The 13,028-nt window shown below is 42.1% G+C and overlaps 1 protein-coding gene across 11 annotated transcripts in view; it reads right to left on the bottom strand.

Moving 5' to 3' along the window:
- Positions 1-13,028, bottom strand: part of ZNF521 (zinc finger protein 521) — a 336,017-nt gene that overhangs the window by 186,169 nt on the left and 136,820 nt on the right. For all 11 annotated transcript variants that reach the window (XM_077352569.1, XM_077352571.1, XM_077352572.1 and 8 more), the window contains one exon: positions 6,253-9,608. In XM_077352569.1, coding sequence (XP_077208684.1) covers positions 6,253-9,608 — 3,356 coding nt within the window. The remainder of the gene's footprint in view (positions 1-6,252; positions 9,609-13,028) is intronic.

Below are 13,028 nucleotides of genomic sequence, written 5' to 3'. Positions count from 1 at the left end.
CTGTGCCATTTGGTTGATGGTATCAACCAAATGCCTGGTGGAAGAGCTCCCTTTTGCAGGCCCTGCGGAACTGTTTTAGCTCCGTCAGGGGCCTGATCTCCTCTGGGAACTCATTCCAGCAGGTGTGGGCTAGGACAGAGAAGGCTTTGGCCCTGGTTGAAGCCAGGCAGGCTTCTTTAGGGCCAGGGAATATTAGCCAGTTGGTGGCGGTGGAGCATAGTGCTCTTTGGGGGGCATAGGCAGGGAGGTGGTCCCTCAGATACACTGGGCCCTGGCTGCGTATGGCCTTGAGGGTAATTATCAGAACCTTTAGCCTGATCCGGAATTCAACTGGCAACCATTAAAGCTGGTGGAGAATGGGCCAGATGTGAGCCCTCCATGGGGTTGCTGTGAGGACTTTGGCCGCTGCGTTTTGGACCAGTTGTAATTTCCAGGTCAAAGCCAAAGGCAGGCCTGCATAGAGCAAGTTACAGAAGTCCGGTCTAGAGACCACTGCATGGATCACCGTGGCTAGATGTTCCAGGGCCAGGTAGGGCGCTAGTAGCTTGGATTGATGGAGATGATGAAATACCAGCCGCGCTACCTTTGCGACCTGGGCTTCCATTGTGATGGAAGCATCCAGGATCATGCCCAGGTTAATGGCGGAGTGAGCTATATGAAGCTGTACAACATCCAGGGTGGGCAGGCTCACTTCCTCACATGGGCTCTTCCTACCCAGCCACAGGACCTCTGTCTTTGAAGGATTGAGCTTCAGACGACTCTGATTGAGCCATCTCGTCACTGCTTCCAGGCAGCTGGCTAATGCTTCTGGGGGAGAGTCAGGGTGGCCATCCATCAGGAGGAAGAGCTGGGTGTCATCTGCATATTGATGACAACCCAGCCCAAACTTCCATACCAGTTGTGCAAGAGGACATAAGAAAACGTTGAAAAGGATAGGAGTGAGGACCGCCCCTTGTGGAACTCCACAATTAAGTTGTCGTTGGTTTGACATTTTTTCTACTATTGCAACCCTCTGTCCACGACCCCGGAGGAAGGAGATCAGCCATTGAAGGACCGTCCCTCGTATTCCGGCATCAACGAGGCAGCAAGCTAGAAGCTCATGGTCGACTGGGTTGAATGCTGCTGAAAGATCTAGCAGCGCCGACCCGCCTCAGTCTAACTGGTGATGGAGGTTGTCCATCAGGGCAACTAGCACTGTCTCTACCCCATGGCCAGGCCAGAAGCCTGACTGGGATGGGTCTAGGACCGAAGTTCCTTCCAGGAATGCCATTAGTTGGTTTGCAATAGCCCTTTCTACCATCTTGCCCAGAAATGCTAGGTGCAAGACAGGTCAGGTTGCCCAGAAATGCCAGGCTCTCGCAGGTCTAAAGATGTTTTTTTCAGTAACGGGCATACCACTGCCTCTTTCTATTCCTCCGGGAATTCTCCCGTTGTGAGAGATTAGTTGATTATCTCTCAGAGGGGACCCTTTATTCTTATGTCTGCGGTTTTTAGAAGCCACGATGGGAAAGGGTCTAGTGGGCATGTGGCTGGCCCCACTGCTGCTAGCATTCTGTCCACTTCGGTCAGCGTGAGTCGTCTGAAGTTATTCAGTGTTTTTACCAGAGACGGCAAAGGGGCCTCCACTTCACTTTCTTTATCTAAGGTTGGAGGGAGGTCATGGTGGAGCATCGAGATTTTGTCTGTGAAATGACTCGCAAATGCCTACAGCTGATATCCAAGTGACGACTCTTTTGTTGCCCTTCTACCAGAGCAATGAGAGATCGAACTATCCTAAACAACTGAGCCAGGTATGAGTTTGCAGATGCGATGGTAGCTGAGTAAAAATTGCGTTTTACTGGTATGATGAACAAAGGGATAATGGAAGTGTTTTTCCTTGTGGCTGTTTTTTAAAGGTTTTGTTTACAGTCACTGCAATTTAAAAAAACACTCAGGGTCAACACCGTATCTACTCTTACTAGCTAGGGCTTTCTAAATCTAACCACTCCCACATATATTTGGCCATTTTTCTCTGAACAACAGCCATATAAGGTGATTCTGTAGTATTCATTAATTTCATACAAATTTATTCTGTAACTCTTCTACTAACCAACTGAAATCTGCATTGCAGTTGTTCATATTTTCCTTTGAGGTAGACTTTGGTGTTGATGGATAGTGTCATCAAGTTGCAGACAATTTATGGGGATCTGTAGAGTTTTCAAGGCAAGAAACATTCAGAGGTAGACTTTAGAATCTTTAAAAATGTTTAATGTCTTTGTTAATTCTTTTTTATTCCAAGCTATCTATGTTGTTGTTAGGTGTGAAGTCGTGTCCGACCCATCGCAACCCCATGGACAATGATCCTCCAGGCCTTCCTGTCCTCTACCATTCCATTTAAGTTTGCACTGACTGTTTCAGTGACCCTAACCATCCACCTCATTCTTTGTCGTCCCCTTCTTCTTTTGCCCTCAATCGTTCCCAGAATTAAGCTTTGTTGGCCTTAAAAGTACCAATGGACACAAACTTTTTTCTACTGCTTCAGACCAACATGATTACCTACCTGAGTTTATTTTGAATCCAAAAATTATGATGATACTCAGGTGACATTTCTCCGTTTATATGTCCTGCTGGAATAGTCATGGCTTGATCATGCAGTAGTTCTTGTTTAAGGAGTGCCCACCCTTCACTTGCTCTTTCTTGTCCAAGGCATGATTATCATCATTTATCCAAGTCTACTCTATGAAAATCTAACATACACATCTAAATTTGAACTTCCTTGCCACCCCATCTCAAAAGTTATTCTAGAAGGACATGGTCCCCTTACCCCAGGGTCCCTACCTCATTCATCCCATCCACCAGCTTTTGCCTGTTGGTCAGTATTAAGTTGAGTATGGCTAAGACTCTTGTATGTTCTTTCACTATGAAGTAGTCAGCCAAGCAGTTCAGAAAGATGCACGATTCTGAATGCTTAGCAGAGCTTTTTACCCAGAACACTGAAGGAATATTGAAGTCAGTCATAATCACAATGTCCTGTTGGCTGGATATTCTATCAAGCTGCTCAAGGAGGTCAGCATCCATGTCCTCACCCTGGTCAGGTGGTCTGCAGCAGACGGCAACAACTATATTCTTTGTTTTTGCCTCCCTTATCTTCACCCAGATATTTCCACTTAAATGTCATTCTCCCCCTCTAATATATCTTGACAGGCAAACCCTCTCTTCACATACAGCACCAATCCACTTCCTCTCTGGCCTTTTGTGTTTTTCTGAACAACTCATATCCCTCTGCTACTGAATTCCAGTCATGGGAATTATCCCACCAGTTCTCTGTGTGATGCCTAATAATCATCTCTCTATTAGGGGGGAAAGCCCCCCCCTTTTTTACAATAAAATGGGCGCTAGCCCCCCCCCCGGCGAAGCGTTACGCGTTCCCCGGGGGGCCCCCCGCGACGTCCCGTGTTCAGCGCTGTGAGAAGAGCAGGGCCGCCGCATCTGCGACGCGACTGCCCCACTGTTCTAGCCACGTCAAAGGCCTGGCGTCCCTGGCCTCCCCGGCCATGGGCCCTGCTTCGCGGCTCCTGATTGGCCCCTCCGAGTTTTTATCATGGACTCAGCCCGCCCCTTTCTCCTCCCCTTTAGCCCTTACTGCTTTATTTGTACCGCTCCACAGGAGCGGTTTAAAGATAATGTGATCTGCATGACCATGTAGAATGGGAACTATAGTAAGGAGAACAATGAGCTGAGACTGAGAGAAAAAGCTGGTGGTTTCTGATAAGTTAGCCAAGAGTTTTATTAGGATCATTGTGCAGAAAGTAGATATGAAGCCCTAAATCATTCATGTTAAAACTACAACAAATTGAAATATTGTGTTTTCCTCACAGAAGGAGATGTAAAATTGCCACTGCCAACTATTTTCCCCACACCCCCATGACTCCCTTCCATATGATCTTACATTTGTGGGCCAAGTTCAAGCAATATCACTGTTTTGGATTTCTTTAAAAAGGGAAAAGTCATGATTTACCCTACCAGTGCATTTTCAGTAAAGCACAAATTACACCCCCTACAAAAAAAATCTTAGAATGCATTGAATATTGGGAAAACCATTGGAGAAAGAATAATAAAGCTAACACAGCACAAATCAGCATATCATATATTATTGCTTCTATGGTTATCAATTTTTGTGATGGAACTAGAGGGAGACATTACTTTTCTATTGCCTTCATTTGTAGAGAGACTCATGATATTCAATAAACTTGTTATGTGATTGCTGCAGTATTTGCTTATCCCAGCAGGTGCTAACACAAATTTGGATGTGAGTAGTGGTGGCAGAAAAATCAAGTAAACAGACATATGCCCAAGTTACATACATTCTGAGATAAGCGGTTACCTCTTTTGGATATTTAACTTTTTTCTAGCTAACTGATTTTTCATGTTGTGTATATACAAAGCTGGCTATCTATTATCCAAGGCTTGAGGCTGAGAACAATCCTGGTAGGGATTGTAAGGTGTCAACTTATTAGTACTTCTTTTACTTGTGCCTTTTACAGGTGTTTGAATGTGCAGGAATTAGTAGGTAACAGTGCTCGTCTTCATGGCAAGGAAAGGTTCACCTAGTGATTTCAGTGGAACAAGAACAGGCCAAGATAGTTTCATCTTGACAGCTGGTATTCTTACTCTCTTCCATCCCTTTATTAAGAGGGAAGGAAATCCTACAGGCATGACAGGGTGGGCTGTTCCCTGGATATAGATAGGGTTGCCAGCTCTGGATTGGGAAATACCTGGAGATTTGGGGGTGAAACTGGGAGTGGTTGGGATTTAGGGTGGAGAGGGACCTCAGTGGAATATAATGCTATGGAGTCCACCTTCAAAGGCAATCGTTGTCTCCAGGGGAACATGTCTTTAATCTGGAGATAAGCTATAATTCCAGGGGACCCAAGGGGACTGACATCCCTAGATAGCTATCCTTTATCTCTTTAGGTACTACTGATACTAGAAGGGCAGAAAGAGAATTTCCCCCCACATGTAGTTACATAGCCTACCACAGAATCTCAGCTAGATATTTTAAGGATTTCTGATTTAATTAATCTTTGGGGGGGAATCAAAACATGGATCGCAGATGACTATGAACAAGCTCTGTTAAATATGCTTTTCTTTTACTTTAACTAAGCTAATGGTCTAGACCAGCAATAGAAAATGCATGGCTAACAGTCTGCATCTGGCCTTCCATGGCTTTTCCCTTGGCCCTGATTGCTACTTACTTTCCCCACAGTTATCATCTTCTCAGCTCCCAACAGGATAGGTATGCATGGAAGGGGAGAAAGGGGTAATAGTGGAACAAAACTTAGTGACTGGATGTAGAGAATGGACCATATGTTGCCTGCCCCTTGCGTAAACAAAAGGGAAGTTAAAGCAAGTTAAGGGCTAAATAATGTATGTTTAAGTATTCTTGGGAATGCCCCCTCTGGCAATTCTAACTCGTGTTAGCGATTATGATAATAGAACAAGGGCACAGCATTTATTGAAAATTAATTAATCTGGAATAAGAATATGATCTCGTTACTGCCCCATGGGACATTCACATTTGTGCAATTTTATATTACAGATTATTCTCAGGAAATGTTAATCATCCAAAGCCTAGCATGATGTTCTGTCAAAAAAAATAGACACAATAAAAACTGAATTGCAATGAAAAGACTAATTTGCCCTTTAGCAAAAGTAGGTGTTACACTGTGGTGTTTCTTTTTAATCAAAGTAGAGCAAGACAGGGAAAAATTAATGTCAACAACATAATTTACAAAAATAGCCCTCCTGCTTTGTTGCTCACAAATATTTTCAAAAAACAGCACTCTGCATGCCAACGCTTTGGCTTGATGTGGTTTACTTTTATGTCATTAACACTCTGTGCCGTAAGCACAACTCAGAACGAGGGATTCCAGCTCAAAATGAACCTCAGCTAAGATTCCAGATCTCAGTTGTGCTGGCATGAAGATTATTCTCTTTAGTGATAAAGAAGACAATATCCTAGGGAGACTGGAATTAGTCCTACTCTGCACCATTCAAGCCAAAACACAGGGCTTATCAAGAAGCAAATAATTGCTAGCTAGCTAATGGCTATGCCAGACAGTACTCAACACATTCAGGCTAAGCATACCCACGCAAACTAGTTAGTGAGTGAGTGTGTGTGTGAGAGAGAGAGACAGAGAGAGAGATTACATGTTTTTGACTAATATGTTTTTTTTAAAAAAACAACTCAAACATGAGCAAACATAGAATTACCTCTTCAGACTGAGATGGACTGATTCTGGGCATCGGTGAGACCTGTGGGGTTTTCAGGTGAGTACTGTTGCTGTCCGGAATGAGCTCTCTGTGGACTGACTGGATGTGGTTCTGGAGTTCACTTTCTGATTCAAATTTAACATTACAACTGGAACAGCGAGTCTTCAGCCCTCCTGCTTTGTTTTTGTTCTCAGTGGAGCTCAAGTTCTCATTCTGGACCATGCCTTGTCTATTACTGCTTGAAGGCATGTTGATACTGGGGCTACCACTTTTGCTGAGATTAACACAGGCAGCACACAAACCATATGGTAGGCCATTGATGTCAAGTTTCACCAAATCCTGCTTTGAACGGAACTCCTTCAGGCACGAAGCACATTTGTACAGTTTTTGAATATGCTGCACCCGCCCAGTAGACTGCACTGCTGAACTGCTGCTCGTTTTTTGCATGTGGAATGTGCCATGGATCTTCAGCTCCAAAGTAGACGTCACTGTCTGCATGCATACCACACAACGGAATCCTGTCAAAGAGTTTCTTAAGTCCGGGTGCATCTGACAATGCTCCAAAAATTCTTCCTCACTTTGGAGTGGCATTTTGCAAATTCTGCAGTTTCCGGTATCGAGGCTCTTACTATGTGTGACTTTATGTTCAGTGAGAGTCAAAAGAGATGGAAACCTCTCGCCACATATTGGGCACATATAGTGTTTCACTGGTCCCAAATGCGTCTGCATGTGTTCACGAAGTCCATTTTCAGAGAAGAATGTTCGAGAACACACATTACACTTATAGTTCCCTTTAATGAGTTCTGCCTTTTTCTTCACTATGGCACTTTCCCCAGGTCGGATGTTGTGGTCTCGAAGCTGGTGATTTTGCAGAAGAGACTCCATTGTGTAGGCTGCTCCGCAGATATCACATCCATACATTGGCTCAGATGTATCAACATCTTCTTCACTGCCATCATGGCTATTATGAGACTCCTGGCTGTTAGTTAACAAGGTCTGTAGCTCTACTTCTTCTTTCTGAACAGGTTCAGATGCTCCATTGGTTCCACAATTAGGAGTTTTCGTTTCAAAAACACAATGCTTTTCCCTCAAGTGTTTCTCTAGCAATATGATAGCATGAAATGCTTTGCTGCAAAACTTGCAGTTGTATTTCTTGCTGTGTGTTGTAATGTGGCACTGGAGCTCCACCTCAGTACCAAAAGACTCACCGCAGAAAATACACTTGTGCACTTTTCCTTGATTCTCTAAGTGATTGTGTTTAACATGGAGCTGCAAGTCTGTCTCATTGCGGAAGTCCCAATTACAGGAGGTGCACCTGTACACCTTCTTTTCATTGCTGTGCTTCACTGCCAAGTGAAGCTGAATGGAGACTTTAGAATCAAACACCTCTTGGCACAAAGTGCAACGGAAAAACACAAAAGTATGCATGTCAAGCAAATGTTTCTGCAAATCATCAACTGAAGTAAATTGTTTATCACAACTTTCACAGATGTAGTAAGTAGAGGTTATCATGAAATGGATAGTCACGTGCTTCAGCAGGGACTCTTGATTTGGAAACTCTTTGTTGCATTGAGGGCATGTCAGTTTGGGTAGAACGGTGTCAAGATGTGTTTTTAAGTGAGTCTGAAAACCATCAAGGGAAGTGTATTTAGCACCACACTGATTACAAATATATTCACCTGCAGGGCGTGGTGGGGCACCACCTACAGCCTGCATCATCTTTAAAGAAGTCTGCTCGATAGTCACTGGAGACAAAGGGCTCATCGCTCTAGATTTCTTTCCATTATGGATGTAATTTAGCGCTAATGGAATGTTCTTATGGTTCTCCTTTATATGCTTATTCAGTTTAAGAACACTGTTAAATATTGGAGAATTTGTACAATAGGAACAAGAATATACTTCCACAACAGGATCCTTAGGAGTACCTAAGACAGGAGAACCAAAACGGGAACTGCTGAGATCACAATGGACTTGTCTAATATGCTCTTCCAAAGAAGAATCAGTAAGAAAGCCCATGTAACAGTGGGGACAAAAGAATGCATTACTGTCCTTAGCAGCAGGATTTGCAAATCCATGAGTACATCGAATATGTTCCTGAAGAGTGTTGAGGTCATTGAAAACTTCTGAGCAGAAGTTGCATTGATAGATCATGGCAGGCATGGTAGAAACAATCAGTGCTGGATCTGGCCCTTCATGTACTTGCTTAAGATGCTCATTCAGATTATAGAGCGAAGGTAACACTTCCAAGCAATACTGGCAAATATGAGCCTGTTCAGGTTTGTCTAAATGCATAGTTTTCAGGTGTATCTGCAGTACTGCAAGGCTGGAAAATAACTGTTTGTTGCAATAAATGCAGCTGTAGGTAACCTTGGCTTGCTTATTTGAAGGCCCAGTAATATCTGGCACTTGTTGGGCTGCCCGCTTTCTTCCACGGCCTTTTGATATCGGGGGCGCCGTTTCTACCATAGTTGAACTGTCCACAGAGAGGTTTGAATCTGGTGTGGTGCTAGAAACTGAGGTGTAGCCAACAGTCACTAAAGAAGGGCTGTTGCTATGGTTGCATGATTCTGGTTGCTGGTGACTATCCATATGGCTGTACAGCTCTTCAACCGTATGGAAGTTCTCTGAGCAAATACTGCACATATTTTTCTTTTCTGCCCCATTATGACTCTGCTCCATGTGGTTTACAAGTGAACTTTCATCTACAAAGAGCTCATGGCAGTAAACACACTGGAGAGCAGCTCTATCTTCATTTGGGGAACACTCAGGGTGGCATTCTGCTATGTGTTTCTGGAGATCTTCAGGAAAATCAAAACCTTCTTCACACTGACTGCACTTCTGAGTGTCTTTCATTTTCCACTCCTCCATCCGGGAGGCAGACTGAGAACCATCTTTGTTCCTCTCGTGGACTTGCATGTGACCGTGAAGTGAACTAGAGGAAAGAAATCCACGGCGGCAAATGGCACACTTATATGGCTTGTTAGAGGTATGAGTCTTTAAGTGGATTTTAAGATGATCGCTTCTTGAAAATGCTGCATCGCACTCACTGCAGTGGTACTTCTTATCTCCTGTGTGAAGTTTGATATGGCGATCTCTGCTCCGCTTGTGTTTGAAGAGGCGACTGCAGTATGTACACTTGAAGGGGAGCTTATCACTGTGACTTTGTTCGTGATGCTTTAAATAGCTGAGGCGGCTAAACGACTTATCACAAAACTGGCATGGGTAGGGCAACCCTGGGCCACCTTCTTCTTCACCAAAATCACAACCATCTCCATGGCTTGGGGAAGTCTGATCTTTACTGGAAGGTGATGAAGCTGGCCATGAACAGGAGGGGTCATCCTCAATATCTACTCCATCTGTGGGGGAAACAAGAGAGAGAGACAAATGGTTAAAGGCCTTATATTCAAATTGCACTTGATATGTGAACATATGCATTCCATAAGGAACAAACTGAAATATGTGTACAACTTTAAAACATGAAACAGGGTATCTTTTATACCCATATCCATCAGCCTTTACACAATGCTCATTTAAATCAGACAGTAAAATTAGGACAGCTAAGAAATAGGCCTGTTCCAGTATTACCTTTTTATTGCTTTTTAACATCCTCAGTTACATATGTATTATACATTGACAACTTTATTAAAATGCAGGTTTTAATATATTTAATGCTTCTTTTGTATCCATGAAATGATTTGCATATTATGGGAACAACTGAAGAACCCAGTGGAAAAAAATTAGAAAAGTATTTTTAAAACTGAATCAACCACCATGCCTAATAGTTAATAAAAACTAATTTAATTTTCTCATTAAAAAATAAAGTTGGTCCAGAGAACAACATACTTTATTGGGTTATTGTAAACAGATACAAATACTAGAAAAGAACAATAAGAAGTATGATATCAACAAGCAATGTAAAATAAGGAGGGTTTTATCAATAGTCAAGAAAATGGTTGCAAGCGACCAGCAGAAATATTAATATATAACTGTGATCACGTGAGATTGTATTACATGTACTGAGTCAGCCGGGGTTCAGTGAAAAGAGTGAACTTCACAAAAGCCAAATTCTAACACTGTATTTTGTTCCTTTAAAGTTCAAGAGGTTGCTCACCATTTCTTCCTCTTCTCAAAAAAACTTACTTGTTCAACTTCCTTAATAAAACAGAATCTGAACATTTCGTTGATCATAAACAAAGCAACATTAAAAAAAACTGGAAACGGGGACAAAAGACAAATTATTACGATAAAAGCTGAAAGATTTATGAGAGACACTGAAAGACAAACAATAGATGCCAAATACCAACCCAAATTATTTAGACATTACACTACCTCATTACTGGGATTAATAGGTTCAAGTGGATAGCCATGTTGGTCTGAAATAGTACAACAAAATTTGAGTCCAATGGCACCCTTTAGGCCAAAAAAGATTTATTCAAGGCATTTTAATAGGCTTTACCATAACTAAAATGTATGTTGCTTTGTTTTTGATAGAGAATATCTACCATGTACAAAGCACTTCAAAGAGAAAGCATGCCTGAAAGGTGATATTCTGGCACAATCTATGGCAGAAGTCCAGATGCAATGACAATCTGTGGTTAGGAAACCAAACTTATTACATCTGAACCCACAAATCACGATTTGCAAACAGCCAACAAACCTGAGTTTATAACAATGTTTTGAAGCTGGTTTGCAAACCACAATTGGGTGACAGTTTGTTAGAGCCAAAACTGCCAAATCCTGATTTGGGTTGCTCTTCTGCTCAAGAAGGTTTCCTGACCGCAGAGAAGAATGTTTAAAGTGAATGGAACTGCTCTGGCCATTCTCTCTGGCACTTTCATACATGGTACTCGAACTAGAGTCCAGCCACAGCCTTGTCCCTGTTCACATCCCTAATGTTTTTTTTAAAAAATATAGAAGGAAATGATCATGTAGAGAATCAATCTGCATTCATACTTATGACACAACCCATCTCTACTTTTTCCTACAAAAGACTCATTTAAATGAATGGTAGCTAGACCCATGACGTGTCATATATGAGAACCTTCCCACATGCTGTCAATTAGAATCTTCAGACAGTATCTTCTTCATGTAAAAATGGTTCTCAAGAACATTGTATAGCTGAAGTTTGTTTTAGTTTCTTTTTAAAGTAATATTTTGGCTTTTTATCCTTGTAAAACGAAGTAAGTTAGGATAATGCCATCTTCTCTCCCCTTTCTACCCTTACCCTCCAAAAACTCTGGATAAATTCTTGGGGAAAGTGTATCTTCAAAGTGTGCAGCCAATTCCTTAAAATCTACAGGGCTCTTTAACAAGCAAAGTATTCTAAAACATGAGGTAAGAATTGGTTCTAGAAACACATTCCAAGGCTGCTTTTTTTAAGGTAACAAGATTTCACTAGATTATAAGGCTTTTGTTTATCCACAGGAAACAGATGAAGATTTGTCCCTTTCCTGCATCGAGAACCAATAACATCATCTCACTATCAACGCCAGTCAGCAATCGTCTAACTCTGAAAAAACAACCAACACCATTTCTGGATCCTTGCCCACCGCAACAATGCTTTCCAGGACAAGCTAAACACTGAACAAGTTAGGGTCCCCTTCTGAACTCTGCAAGAGAAGTTTTCTACAAATTGTGCCACATTTATGGCAGAATCCTCAACTAGGATTCCAAACTTCTCCAAGGAGGTTATCAGTCATATAGTACAATGCTAAACATAATTACACTCTTCAAAATCAATTCAACTCAATCTACTTAGAAGACTAATTCTGTTTAGGATTGCAGTTTTGATGATTAAGCAGCCTACTAAATCAGGGAACAGGTTGATTGGGGTTTTCAATTTCTATGAGATGATCCAAGATTTAAGGCATTCTCCCTTATTCCATAGTATCAGAGCCTTAGAGAAAACAAATTATCCCCTTTTACAGAAATGTAAAAGTTCCATTAAATTTGCTCATTTCTGCTATCTTAATGTATACATTTAATCTAAATGTTGTAGCAGATCTGATAATGTGACCTATGTACAATGTATTCCTGTTCTTACTGAGCTCAGTACCTCATAGCCTTACACCTTAAGTCTCTCTCTCCCTCTCTTTGTCCGAATATAGATAGATATATCTTTCTATCATCTATCTGTCTGAGGTTCTATTGCTATTCTGGTTTGTAAATGGATAAGTTAATTCTGTGTATGTGTATCTTTTGTTATCTCCACAAAACCCTTCTGTATTTACTTGTGAGAAACATAGTCTTGTGATGACCTATGGATGTTATGCAAAGAATCTCAGCTGAACTAATGTGCATATATTAGCATGAGAATGTGAGTATCACACTGGCATGTTAAATATACACTTGTGATATATATTGTATGTACAGGCCCTTTGACAGAACTGGAACCTCGGGAAAGCCCATAAGCATGCCCCCCTCTGTGAACCTTTATTACAAACCCTATTCTTTCAAAGATTCTTCTTCTTTGGGCTCCTTGCGGAAAACGATGGCTTGAAGTATTTCCTGCCTGCTAAATTACAATTCCTTTGGGCATGGTCTGACAAGCAGGGACTGATTCCTTTCCCCTCCTGAAGTGCTCAGGCAGGAAGGGAGGGAGGGAGAAGCCTCCAGGCACACACGGGCCCCTGGAGAATCAATTCCTGGGAATGCTTTCCATGTCTCCTGCCCTTTCCATACCACCACACCCAAAGAGGGTCATTGTTTCACTGGCCTACCACCTTTAATCTACCACAGGCAAAAGAAAAACTCGCTAAGCGCATTTTCTTTTTTTC

Source organism: Paroedura picta, chromosome 9 (assembly GCF_049243985.1).
Source record: "Paroedura picta isolate Pp20150507F chromosome 9, Ppicta_v3.0, whole genome shotgun sequence".
NCBI classification, from domain to species: Eukaryota; Metazoa; Chordata; class Lepidosauria; order Squamata; family Gekkonidae; genus Paroedura; species Paroedura picta.
This window is presented reverse-complemented; position numbering and strand designations above follow the sequence as displayed.